The sequence below is a fragment of the Trachypithecus francoisi genome, unplaced genomic scaffold (assembly GCF_009764315.1).
Source record: "Trachypithecus francoisi isolate TF-2019V2 unplaced genomic scaffold, Tfra_2.0 Lachesis_group12, whole genome shotgun sequence".
NCBI classification, from domain to species: domain Eukaryota; kingdom Metazoa; phylum Chordata; class Mammalia; order Primates; family Cercopithecidae; genus Trachypithecus; species Trachypithecus francoisi.
The window spans coordinates 46274789-46288967 of NW_022681457.1; the positions used below are offsets into that span (position 1 = coordinate 46274789).

Below are 14179 nucleotides of genomic sequence, written 5' to 3' on the forward strand. Positions count from 1 at the left end.
ACACCTGTAATCCCAGCACTTTGGGAGGCCAAGGCAGGTGGATCTGAGATCAGGAGATCAAGACCACCCTGGCCAACATGGTGAAACCCTGTGTCTACTAATAATACAAAAAATTAGCCAGGTGTGGTGGTGTGCACCTGTAGTCCCAGCTACTTGGGAGGCTGAGGCAGGAGAATCGCTCGAACCTGGGAGGCGGAGGTTGCAACAAGCTGAGATCCCGCTACTTCACTCCAGCCTGGGTGACAGAAAAAAAAAAAAAAAAAAGGAGTGTTCTTATTTACACTAGGGGATTTTAGTTGTACTAGAATGTACAAATAAAAAGAGGACAAGGAAAAGAGGTTGTTTATAAGATCCTTTGATTTCAGAAAGATGGGTTGGGAAGACATTCCAGGCAGAGGTATGCCAAGGAGAGAATGCTGTATGATTTCAGAGGAAAGCCATTAGCCTGAGGGAAGATACCTATACAGAGGAAAGAAATTCTGCAGGAAGATGCTCCATCCGTCTGGGGTGCCTGCTCCTAGTCTTACTGGTGACTCAGGGCTCCAAACCCTTTCATCCACACACCTAGCACAGGCTGACTCACATTGCCATGTTTACTATCCATCCTTCTTTCACCCATCTATTTCCCCTGTTCCTTAACCACTTTTTGGAATAGAGCTGGAAACAAACATCATGACCCTCTTCATCCCACAGCTGACCTGAGATTATCCTCTTCATTAGACTATGAGTTTTCAATGCTTATTAAGTGCCGGGCTCATAGTAGGCAGGTTAAAATTAAGGGGACATTAAACTGGTCTCTTTATAATGAGCAGGACTAATCCCTGGAATTTGAACAGAACGGGTTTGACTGACATAAGCAAAGCCATGGGTATGGAAGAGTCTAGGATGTTGCCCAGTTAGGTTTGAATCAAGCATCTGAACTCTAAGCTAAAGAATTTGGAATATACAGAAGGTCTGATGAATTATTTGCCTTTTCAATGCTTTCATCATTTTGATGTGCTGCATCTAAGTCAGTCAACTCTTATTTATCTGAATATTTAAAAATGGAAAATGCCCTGTCCATAAACTTTCAATCATCCTTTCTCTTTTTGGCCTGCCATTTAGCCAGATCCCTGCTTGTTAGCATGAAGGGAGAGGGAGAAAGGAATGGAACTAACACTAACATTCATTTAGTTGCTTCATCCTTAGGTATGTCATAGGCAAAGAGATCAATATTAATTTATTAGAATCAGAATTAAATTGCTTTTAGCCAGAGGCTGTTTTAAGACATGAGCAAAGAGTAGGTTAATTTCATTTTGAAAATAAGTTATAAATATCTAGGCAGCACAAAGTTAGAGTGCACTGCTGAGTGTAAAAATAAGTAACATTCAGAATCAGCTTTATAAAAAAAGTAATGTGACAAATATATCATCATAATATGTTAACCAGTGTCTAAAGTAACTTGCTCCGAACTTTGAAGTGGAAATACAATTGATGAATATAATGGAGTTGTGATATTACATGTGGATTGCATTTCCCCAGAGTACCCTTTTGGCCTGACCAACTCTCAGCATCCATAATATCATAAATACCATAAAATGTACATATGCTAGAAAATAGTTTCAACTATTTTCTGCCTGCCTTCTTACAAAGGGAAATGGAAACTTTTGCTGCCAGAACTTAAAATTATGATGTGCCAACATGAAAACCTCATCATAAAGGCTCAATTGATCTGAATATATCTCCCAAATTTGTTATTATTGCATTTTTGTCCCCGTGGTTGTGTCTCTCTAACTCTCATTAAAAACGAGGTGATTGTTTAATTAGGGTATAATCATTTCCTTGTGTGAATTATTCACGCATGATATAATTTTTATCAATACTTGATGGACCTAACCATATGCACAAGGACTAAAAGGTGACTGAGCTAAATGGAAGCATTGATAATTTGATTAAGTGCTGAGATTTCTTGCTAATTTTTAATAATAAAGCTGTATATAAAATATATATTTTAAAGATTATGTGCCTGGAAAATACTCATAAATTTATCATATTAACATGTATTATATTCTAAGAAACATTTTGCTATGATGATAGTGAATAATAAATATCAAATGAAAATGGCACTTTTGTATCTGCCATTTCATTTTATCAGCGCAAAATTAGCAGCCACAATGGAACCACCACCTGGCAGGTATTTTAAACAGTGTGACATTTAAATTCCCTCTGGAATTTGACATGCAAAGGTCATAAGAAAAGATGTGGCGAGAATGGACCATTTATAAGGAAATAACCAAAGCTAAGTGTCTCAATTTGGATAAAATATCAGTCCTTGGGGAGACATCTTGTATTCCTAGCAGAGAATGGTGCTGCTTAAATCTATCCTCCAGTACCTTCCCATGTCAAATGTTATCTGGTTTTGGCACTCTGGCTCCTGCCCTACACACCCTTCCACTTGGCCTACTCTTGTTATGTTATTTTTGGATCATCACCAGCTTTCTCATTAAAACTGTTGCTGAAACCACTGGAAGAGCTCAGTGAAATCACCCATCGTGCATTAACACAAGCAACCTAGAAGTGATGGTGTGTGCCTGCGGAGACATGCCTCTGCAAGCCATCCCCTCTCTGGGGCCCCGCTCAGAGCGTGTTGAGGGCAATAAATGCCTTTTTAAACTGCCATTGAAAATCTTCAAGTGTTCTAGGCAGGCTGAACTAACCAGCCCTCCCTTACATAAATCCTCAACCGCACTTCGTTCACCCCTTGATTTGAGGATTCCTCAGAGCTAGCTGTTTCCACATCTGCTTTCCCTCACCAGATTGCCAGCTCCTTGAGGGCAGGGACTATGCATTCCCTGTGTTTGTAACCCTGCATCTAACACAATACTGAGGAGACAGACTTTTTGTTGTGTCAATGAATAAGTATAATCTTGGAGTCAAGCATATCTGGAATCCAATCCTAGCTTTATCTACCATGCGATTTGGGGTGCATTTCTTAACCTTTCTGAGCCTTTGTTTCCCAAAAGCAGGTTACAGTAGCCAGTTCACAAAGAGGTGGGAGGCTGATATTGAGTAATGTGTGAAAAACAGATTTTAAGTTGTAAGTGCTCTCTGGTTGTTAGTCCATTGTGATATTTTGCTGTGTATCAACTGTGCACCAGTCAGGCTGTGCTAGGTGCTGGTGCTACAGAGATGAAGATAGATTTTTCTTCTCAGGATCTCAGTAGTCTAATGTGATTTTTTTCCACGTTAATTTGGCTTTGGGGGGCTATCAGGCTTTTAAACTTAAGTAGATCAATCATTAAATGTATTGGTTGGTTTCTAACCCCCTGTTTCTTCTGGGTGAATTCCCTTACCCTCTGAATGAGAGAGTGCCCTGTTCCACATTGCTTCTATTCATGGTACACTGCCAGCAGTTTTACAACTCTTTCTTCTCTGTGGCGTTGCTATACTCAAGAATATTTCAAAATTATGGAAGTCATGATGTTATATCCCACCAGAATAAAAATCAGGAAAGCCTCCCATCTTAAAATTACAAGTTAACATATTTTGTTATTACAATTGAGTATTCTTTTTAAAATGTTTTATTTTAGGTTTGGGGCTACATGTGATGGTCTGATAACTATTTTTGGTGAGGAAAGGCAACTAACTGAAGTCAACCACAGGGAGAGTGAATTCAGATGTTTTCTGGGGGCACTTAAAAGTGTGTTTGATGGGGCTCTGTGTTCACTATCAGAAGTGAACTAATTAGAAAACTGTAAAGATTTGTTGGAACAATGAACTCCTTTCCGAACATTCTTCAAAGACACCTTAAGAGAGAGGGAAGGAAAATGGTACCTTGAAGAGGGTCCTCAGTGCCACTTGCTGATTGCTTGTGTTGCTAGTGTATGGAAAATTCCAGCACATGAATAATTTTTTTAAAATTTACCATTGATTTAAAAACACATAGTTAATATTTAGCAATGTTAGGGTGAAAAATAGGTTTTCTTCCTGATGTATATTGCCTGTTAAATGGTAGGAAGATTGTGTGTGTGCATGTGTGCACATGAGTACGTGTGTATACAGGCATGCAGTGGTTATAGATTCACCATCTTTAAGTCCAAAAGAGAAGACATTTAGAGTATTGGCTTTAAATGTTTTTAAATTAGGTGCTGTTGAGAAATGAACGATCACATGTGCCATTGATCAGTGACTCCCTTTAACTAGTACAGAAGTTGATTTTGTTTTCTTAAATCAAATATTTTAGGTTCCTGCTATGGGCAAAACATGCTGGGGAATGAGGTGGCTGCATCCTTGACTCTTAGACCTTTAAAGATCTTCAGGAATCTCCCTAAATCTAGCCAATTTTGTTTCCATTAAAAGTAACCTGGATCTTTTCAACTTCTACTAAATATTGAACCTCTCAAGCTTAGTTCTAGGCCCAGCTCTCTTCTCCTCCTCTCTCAAGATTTCCATTACTGTCTAAATGCCTCTGTCTCCCACAGGTGTATCTAGCCTACTCTTCTGCTTTGTGCTCTAGACGTATAGCCCACATTAAATCTCTACTTGGGTATAGACAGTACCCCAAATTTAGCATGTTCAGCTGGATGGATGTTACCACCATCCATCCAATTCCATGACACTTCTACTCCCTCCATTCTCTATATCTGGTCTAGCACTAAGTTACACTGATTTTATTCATTAGATGTCTTTTAAATCCACACACTTCTCTCGTTTTTCATAACCACCACCCTTGTCTAAGCATGATCTCTGGCTTACATGACTGCAATGGGCTTCTCGTTGACTGGCTCCTCTCCAGCGTTCTCTTTCAAAATGTGAATCTGATCAGGTCACCCTCTTTACACAGGACCATTCAGTTCTCCTCATTGCTCTTAGCAAATATCCAGAATCCTCAGTGTGGCCTCCAAGACCTGCATGGCTCCCTTGGCTGTATGTGTTTCTGCCACAGGGCCTGGAACATTCTTCATGTGACTTCTTCATACAGTTAATTTCTGACTGCTTTTTAGATCATGCCTGAAAAGAAACTCCCACAGGAAAGCTTCCCCTATCACTTAAACTATCGTAGTACGTGATGCTTGTCCTTCTTAACATTTAGCATAACTTGCAGCCGTATATTTACTTGTATGATTATTGATCAATGTTCACTCCCCACAGGACTGTAAGGCCCATAAGAATAAGGGTGGTGTCTGTTTTGCTCTCCAGTGTATTCCTAGTTGGAGAGGTGAGGAGGGGCTTTGTCCTGAAGGACCTCCAAAGCAAAGTTAGGCTGTGTGATTGGATATACACTCTGGGGAAATCATCTTGGATGAGGTATAGAGAAAGCGAGACAAATACTCCCAGTGCAGAAATAAGGCAGAGTCCCAGTAACTGCAGGTCATTACCATTCTTTATTCTACTTCTCCTTTCCCTCCTCTCTAATCCAATAAGGAGCCTTACTCACAGACCCTCTCAGACAAATGCTTGATTGTCATCTGTTTATTTATTTGAACAATATGGATTAAGTTCCTAAGTACACTCTTGATACTAGGAATAATAAAATGATAAATGGTCTAGGCTCAAATGCGTATCTCCAACCTGCATCTCCGACTCTAATGGGAGAGACTGTTCAATAAACAGAGGGTATAATTCAATGTGGAAGGTGCTACAATGGGAGTTTGAATGAAGTTCTAGAAGTCAAAGGAGGTTATGACTAAAACATGCCCTTGGAAGAGCCAGAAAAATGCCTCAAAGAGGAGGTAGTTTTGTACTGGTAGAAATGGTAGAGTTTTGTCCAATAGAGACAGGTGTGGGGGCATTTTAAGTGGCTGGGACAGAATGTGCAGGGGCTCAGATCTATAAAAGGACTTGGCCTATTGTGGAAGGGCTTTATCCTAGATGTGTGGGGTTGGGGCTAGGGAGGGTGTTAGGAAGACAGGAAGAGAGAGAGGTATGTTGAGGTCATATTGTAAAAGGCCAGGTGTTCTGAACCTAGAAGTATGAATATCATACTCTGGGCTGCCAGCAGTCACTGGACCACTCTCAGTGTCTCTGGATTAAAAACCAGAGGAAATAATTTACATTAAATGTCAAATGGTTTATTAGCAGTGACTAAGCCAGTGAGAGTAATCATCATCTGAACCCAAGAAACACGAGAGGCCTACCCCAGAAGACTCATCTGTGAGCCTGGCCACACCCTTGTGCAGACACTGCCATGACAACTGTCTGGATTTGTGTTTTGCAGTTCCATGGAAAATGGGAGACCACCTGATCCTGCCGACTGGGCCGTGATGGATGTCGTCAATTATTTCAGAACCGTGGGATTTGAGGAGCAAGCTAGTGCTTTTCAGGAACAGGTAACTTGGTCTAGAGAAACACGGGATGAACATGTGATGAACCCATGGTTACCTCCCTTCCTGACCGTGGGCATAAGGGAGTGAGGAGGAAGAGGACCAAACAGCAGGGAGGAATCAGTGAGGCTCTGAGAAACTAAGGGGAAGGCGAATGGATGTTCCAGGTGAATTATCCCTTTGTGCAAGGGGAAAACTCAAAGCCGGAGACAGTGGCAACTGTGGAGAAGAAGGCTAAAGCTCATTTACGTCTGTGTCTTCTGAAAGACTGATCATACTCAGGGGTGGAGTGAATCAGCCCTACCTTCAATGAAAACACACTAGAAAGCAGAAAACAGAAAAGAAAGGAAAAGCAGGGATAAACCTGACCAAGAGACATGCACCACCTTCTACTACTGGCCTCAGCACCCAATGAACTATTAAGCCCTTTGCAATTTGCTTTCTGGGTGCTTAGCAAGGGAGACTGGAAAAAGCATAGAACTGATAGTCGAATCGTGGTTCTTCTATCTCTATGTGACCCTAGGCACATTACTATGTCTCTCTGAGTCTTGGTTTCACATTTATAATAGCAGACTGTCAATAACTCTATAGGGATGTTGTTGTGAGGATTAGCGGCCAATATATGCACAGTGCCTAGGATGAGTTCTGGCATAGTGTTGGTGCTCAAAAAATGGGATTTCCTTTCCCTCAGGTCCAGGGTTGGTCTCAGAAAGAGGGAGGAAGGGGCAGGAGTCCGTCCCAATTGTCTAGGTGATTCTTAGCTCCATGTTGCAGGCTGCACCAGGTCTGCAGGGGTGGTCCTCAAGGGGCTTTGACCTGAGGAGGCAAGTGGAGGCAACACAGTGTGGTTCACACGAGGCCAGTTCTGTGGGTAAACACAGAATTCCTATTTCTCCATCAATGAAGGCTGCAGTTTTCTAAGCATTACATTTTCTTTTCTAATATAGTATTGTAGGGAGAATTAAAAACTGAAAAATCCCTTCAGCCATTGTTTATTCTCTCAAACTGTTAGCTGTATGGCCTGAGTTTGGATAAGGTAAACTTTTCTAATATTGCACATGCCAATTTCTAGATTTCCTTCAACCCATATTTACTTCAGACTTGATCTTTGTACATATGTATTTTTTTTCTAATTTGGAAAACTTGCTAAAATAGCAGCTTAAATTACTTCACACCCACCAGAAGCGCTAAAATGAGAAAGGCTGATAACATTAAATGTTCATGAGGATGTGGAGCAACTGAAACTCCTTCATTGTTGGTGACAATGTGAAATAAACATTCAGACATCTATCCCATGATGCAGCAGTTTCACTCCTGGGTATTTACCCAAGGGAAATGAAAACACATGTCTGTAAAAAGATTTGTACAAAATTGTTCTTACTAACTTTATCACAATGGTCAAAAATTTGAAGCCTAGGTGTACATCAGTGGGGGAATGAATATACAAACTGTGATATATTCATGTAGTGGAATACTCCACAGTAATAAAAAGGAATGAATTACTGTTATGTACAACCATTTGCATGAGTCTCAAAAACGTATTACCGATTGAGAGAAACCTTACATAACTGATTTCATACTGAATGGTTCCATTTAGATAAGGTTCCAGAACAGGAACATGAATCAGTAGTAAAAAACAATCAGAACAGTGGTTGCCTCTGGCTGGGTGGGGATGGAGAATGACTGGAAAGGAGTATGAGGGAACTTTCTGGGTGATGGTAACATTCTGTATCTTGATACAGGCTTCGGTTCAGGTATGCATGGGTCACTGCTTGCTTATACACAGGCATATGCAAATGATTCAGATTTGTGCATTATAGAACATATAAATTTTATTTCAAAAAGAAAAGACCTATGAAAAACACCTAAACAGTGGTATAAAAACAGAAGTATTTGGGGGAAAGTATACTGATATATACAACTCAATTTAAAATGCATTGAAAATATGCATTGGCCATTAAATAGAAGGGTGACCGGCCGGGCGCGGTGGCTCAAGCCTGTAATCGTAGCACTTTGGGAGGCCGAGACAGGCGGATCACGAGGTCAGGAGATCGAGACCATCCTGGCTAACACGGTGAAACCCCGTCTCTACTAAAAACTACAAAAAACTAGCCGGGCGAGGTGGCGGCGCCTGTAGTCCCAGCTACCTGGGAGGCTGAGGCAGGAGAATGGCGTGAACCCGGGAGGCGGAGCTTGCAGTGAGCTGAGATCCGGCCACAGCACTCCAGCCTGGGTGACAGAGCGAGACTCCGTCTCAAAAAAAAAAAAAAAAAAAAAAAAAATAGAAGGGTGACCATGTGGACATATTTGTGGTAAAGCAAGTACAGAAAATGTTAATTGTAACATCTAGGTGTTCAGAATATGGTTATTTACTATAAAACTCTGATGAGTTTTCTTTATGTTTGAAAAACTTTTATGAATTGTGATGGAAAAATACTGCTCAGGTTGGAAAGTGGAAGGCTGCTGATCAGTTGGAACATATTTTGTTTTTCACTGGTACAATGTCCATTTGTGTCACTGCAATTGAATGGCACTCTTCTAAAATTAAATTTAAGTAGTATTGTAAATGGTTAACAAAAAAAAAATACTTAGCTAAAAGGTCTCTTGGCCAGATTCCCAGCTGACCAAAAGCCCTTTGCAGGTTGAGCTTTTGCTCAGACTCCTTGGAGGCAGACATCCCAGACTGGGGGCACACGATGCTCTCTGGACCTTCCAGGTTCTGTGAGGTACCTCAGAAATGGGACTGCCAACTCTGAGCCTGGCCTACGAGCAGACCCCTTCTCCCATGGATGATCTCATTCTGTCCCCATGGACACTGGGAACCATAACGGGAATAAACTCTTCTAAGGCATTTCATTCAGAAATCCTTCAAGGGAGAAGTGAGCATCGTCTTGCTGCTATGTTCAACCTGCCAACTCGGAAGCCCAAGAAATGAATTCTCAAAGGATCAGAGTTTTGCAAGCATGGTCCAGAAGCTTGAGTTTCTTCATTCTCATGGAAGGGTGATTGTGTCGGGGAAGAGTCTGCCTTGAAGTAGTCTCTGGCAGTGATTCAAATCTCATTTCTCCTTTTCCATTAAAGGAGGTGGAGGGCAGGGAGGGAATCACTGGCCAGGCTTAGGCCGGTAAGATAAGTCACTGCTATGATATTCATGAGGACTGAGAATTGGATCCTCTACCATGTTAACCTGCCTCTCTCATCATCACACTACAGAGGCCATCAGCATTTTACCTCTGGGGTCTTCCTGGCAATGAACCTAGTTGGTTAGCACCCACTCATCATCCTGATGAGAAGATGCAGGCCATCTCCAACCCAAGCACATGGCCCTTCCAAGGCACATGCAGGTACATGCAAGGTCACAGCAGCTGAGAAACAGAACAGCTGCCTCCTTAAACTCTCCTCAGGAAAGCTTTGCCCTTCCACTTGACAGAATCAGGGCAGGGATGGAGAGCATCCCCTAAACCACTTTTGAAAAGGGCAAGTCCAGAAAGGGCAGCATGGTTGCCAGTGATGTGGGGAGCTTATTGTTTCATGGCTGACTACTATGGGCTGAAAGTTTATGTCCCCCCAAAACTCTTACGTTGAAAACCTAACCCACAATGAGGATACTCGGAGGTGGGATCTTTGGGAAGTAATTAGGTTTAGATGAGGTCATGAGGATGGAGCCCCCATGATGAGATCAATGCTCTTATAAGAAGAGGACAAGACCCCAGAGAGCTTACTCTCGGGTGTAAAGATACAGCAAGAAGACAGCCTTCTACAAGCCAGGAAGAGAGCCCTCACCAAGAACCCAACCATGTTGGCACCCTGGTCTTGGACCTCCAGCTTCTAGAACTGTGAGAAATATCTGTTGTTTATGCTGCCCAATCTACAGTATCTTGTCCTAGCAGCCGGAACGGACTAAAATACTGATATTGATGGCAAACAAGTCCGCCATCAGATGGCCTGACTTCCAGGAGAGTATCTATCTTTGTGGTATGGTCTCATAGCACAGTATTGGAAACTGTATGGCTGTGGCAACTAGACTCGGATGTGGCTTTCTAGCAGCATGACCTCTTGGAAGATGTCAGACCATTGAGCAAGATTTCTCGGAGGGCAAGATTTGTCCTGTGTTCCTGTGGTATGGAGAAGCAGCTGGATTAAGGTGGTGGTCTTTGCCTAACCTCCTTTTCCCTGTGCAGGCACCCCACTGTCACAGAACAATGATCTCTATTAAGTTTTCCTCTTCTGCAATTATCTTCATCAAATTTTCGTCTGGCAATCCTCTTTTGAGTTTTCTGTGTTAGTCACAATTACAAGTCAAAAGAATCATCAAGAGTTAAGGCCTAAGTCCCTGCCTAGCCCATCACGAATAACCCAGTGTCAACAGCACGTATGTTTTGGACAGCGGTATTGATGTCACTACTCCTTGGGTTGGCATGTGGTCTGTGTCATCAGGGTTGCAGTTGCTCACCATATAGGGAGTCTGGCCCACTGGACTCATTCAGCTAGCACTCCAAAGGGTTCACTGACCTATGAAAGCAGGAGGCAGTGGGAGCCCTGGAGAAGGCAGTGATTACAGCCTTGTTAGTACCATCTCTCTTTCCCACAGACACTGTGGTATGGTGGCTGTTTTCCCAAGTGCCTTCTAGCAGGCAAACATTTTGGGCTGTGGTGAAGGGAATGAATGGAAGTCATGACTTCTGATATGTTTTCTTCCAGTTTACTCATGGTTAGTGAATGGTCCTGGAGAATCTGCCCTTCTAGGACTCAGATTTCTATAAAGTTAATACTGAGTTAAACAAACAGAATACTGTTCAAGCTCCTGCTTTAAGAGTCAAAACATGTAATCTTAAAACTGGTCCTCAAGAAGTATGCTTTCAGTGCACAACACAGGGCACAAAACCACTTGAGACACAGTTGAACTTTTGTGAATAGATTTTTTGTTTTTAATGATACTTGTCCATGGGTATGGACTGCTTAGCTTTCCAGAGTCAAAGGCACCTCAAGAATTTTACTTTGATAAGAGCTTTGGTTTTTAAGAGACTATTTTGACTAATCTTGTTCAAAAGCATCCCTCCCTTCCTCACAGAGAACATTTAGGATAAGGTTTGCTTTGTCAAACTCTGAAGGCTAAATGAGCAGTATTCTCTGTTTTAAAGCCAACTACGGGCAGTGCTTTTAGTTGCCATTTAAGGAACTCTGGCAATCTAGTACAGTAACTTCACCACTCAAATTGGACCCTAATTGCAAGTCACAAAGACAGCTCTGCCTGTTGTGGTATAGTCACTTCATTTCTATGTCTTTGTCTGTTTGACTCACATACTTAGAATATATAAGAAGAAGATGGAAGACAGAGATCTGCCAATCAATGTCATATAGTTCATATTTTTCAGATTTCTCAAACTTAAAAGCAACATTCGTGATTTTATTTCGAGAACAATATGTATCTCTGAAATAATCATGACAAAATAATATGCAACTCAAAGTGACAAATTAATTTTACTCTATTATCTCTTCATTTTTCTCAAACCACATGAATAAGAATAGTATCTATACTCTGAAATGCCCAACTGGTTGCTTAAGTCATTCATTTGAAATGCAAAGATTGACATCTCTTTACAGATGGCTTACTGTTAACTTTTGATAAGTTTCTGAAGTCACTGGCTTAATAAAAAATAAATGAAATTTCTTATGGCTACATATTGCCAAGTAATACTAACTACCTCAAAATGGAATCATAGGGTGGAGAGGCCAATCAGAGCAACCCTGAGCATAGTGTTCTAATCACGGCCAAATTGAATTCAGTTGTAGTGATTCTAGATGGAGATTTCTAATTAGAACAGAGACAAATTCAGGTTTTGTGGAGCCCAAAATTTATACAATTATAACAGCCCTCGGTGAAAAAAAAAATTACAAAATTGTGGATACAAACTTGTTAAGGTGAAACTTAAACATCATTACCTTTCATGGCAAATCTGGCTTTGAATTAGACCAGTTAAAACCTCACAAACTGAGAATAACTTGATTTACTTCATCAGCATCTAATCATACCAAGTATTGAAAGTATTTGAGGTGCTTTGATGCCTGATAATTTTTAACAGTTAAAGGCTACTGAAATGCTTAAAATATTTTATAGCATAATGAACAGGGGAAGTGGCAACTCAATCTCTGCTGATGTGTCCTTTCAGCCCATGAACATTTAGAAAAGAGGTGAAATCACAAGTAAGTTGGTAGTGCTAATAATAAGAAAGTAGCCAAGAAAATTGAAAATTGATAAGGAAAAAACTTGAAGTTTTTAAACTTTTATTTTAGATTCATGGGTACATGTGCAAGTTTGTTAACAGGTAAATTGTGTGTTACAGGTACAGGTGTACAGATGATTTCATCACCCAAGTAATAACCATAGTATCCAATAGGCAGCTTTTCAGTCTTTACCCTCCTCCCACCCTCCACCCTCACGTAGGCCCCAGTGTCTATTGTTCCTTTCTTCGTGTCCATATGTGCTCAATGTTTAGCTCCCACTTATGAGAATGTAAGGTATTTGGTTTTCTGTTCCTGCATTAGTTCACACAGGATAATGACCTCCAGCTCCATCCGTGTTGCTGCACAGCACATGATCTTATTCTTTTTTAATGGCTATGTAGTATTCCATGTTGTATATGTGCCACATTTTCTTTATCCAGTCTACTGTTGATGGGCACTTAGGTTGGTTTCATATCTTTCCTATTGTAAATAGTGCTGCAGTGAACATACAGACGCAAGTGTCTTTATGGTAGAACAACTTATATTCTTTTGGGAATATACTCAGTAATGGGATTGCCAGGTTGAATGGTAGTTCTATTTTAAGTTCTTTGAGAAATCACCAAACTGCTCTCCACAATGTCTGAACTAATTTACATTCCCACCACTACTGCTGTATAAGTATTCCCTTTTCTAAGCAACCTCACCAGCATCTGTTTTCATTATTTTTTAATAGTAGCCATTCTGACTAGTGCAAGATGGTGTCTCATTGTTTTGATTTGTATTTATCTAATGATTAATGATGTTGAGCATTTTTTCATATGCTTATTAGCCATATGTATGACTTCTTTTGAGACGTGTCTGTTCATGTCCTTTGCACAATATGTAATGGGTTGTTTTTTTGCTTGTTAATTTGTTTAAGTTTCTTACAGATTCTGGATATTAAACCTCTGTTGGACGCACAGTTTACAGATATTTTCTCCCGTTTTGTAGTAGTCTATTTGCCCTCTTGATCGTTCTTTTGCTATGCAGTAACTCTTCAGTTTCATTAGGTCCTATTTGTCAATTGTTGTTTTTGTTGCAATTGCTTTTGGCATCTGTATCATGAAATCTTTGCCAGGGCCTGTGTCCAGAATGGTATTTCCTAGTTTATCTTCCAGGGTTTTTATACTTTTAGGCTTTACATTTAAGTTTGTAAACCATCTTGAATTGATTTTTATATATGGTGTAAGTAATGGGTCCTGTTTCAATCTTCTGCTTATGGCTAGCCAGTTATCCCAGCACCATTTGTTGAATAGGAAGTCCTTTCCCCATCGCTTGTTTTTGTCAACTTCGTCAAAGCTCAGATGGTTATAGATGTACAGCTTTATTTCTGTACTCTCTAGTCTGTTACATCGGTCTATGTGTACCATGCTATTTTGGTTACTGTAGCCTTGGAGTACAGTTTGATGTCAGGCAATGTGATTCCTCCAGATTCTTTTTGCTTAGGATTCCCTTGGCTATTTGGGCTCTTTTTTGGTTCCATGTGAACATTAGAATAGTTTTCTCTGTTCTGTGAAGAATATTATTGGTGGTTTGATAGAAATAGCATTGAATCTGTAAATTGCTTTGGGCAGTATGGCCATTTTAATGATATTGATTCTTTTTATCCAAGA

The 14179-nt window shown here is 40.6% G+C and overlaps 1 protein-coding gene across 3 annotated transcripts in view; it reads left to right on the plus strand.

Moving 5' to 3' along the window:
- The window catches only part of SAMD13 (sterile alpha motif domain containing 13), a 49997-nt gene that overhangs the window by 17821 nt on the left and 17997 nt on the right, over nucleotides 1-14179 (plus strand). For all 3 annotated transcript variants that reach the window (XM_033225417.1, XM_033225419.1, XM_033225418.1), the window contains exon 3: nucleotides 6197-6308. In XM_033225417.1, the coding sequence (XP_033081308.1) occupies nucleotides 6197-6308 (112 nt within the window). The remainder of the gene's footprint in view (nucleotides 1-6196; nucleotides 6309-14179) is intronic.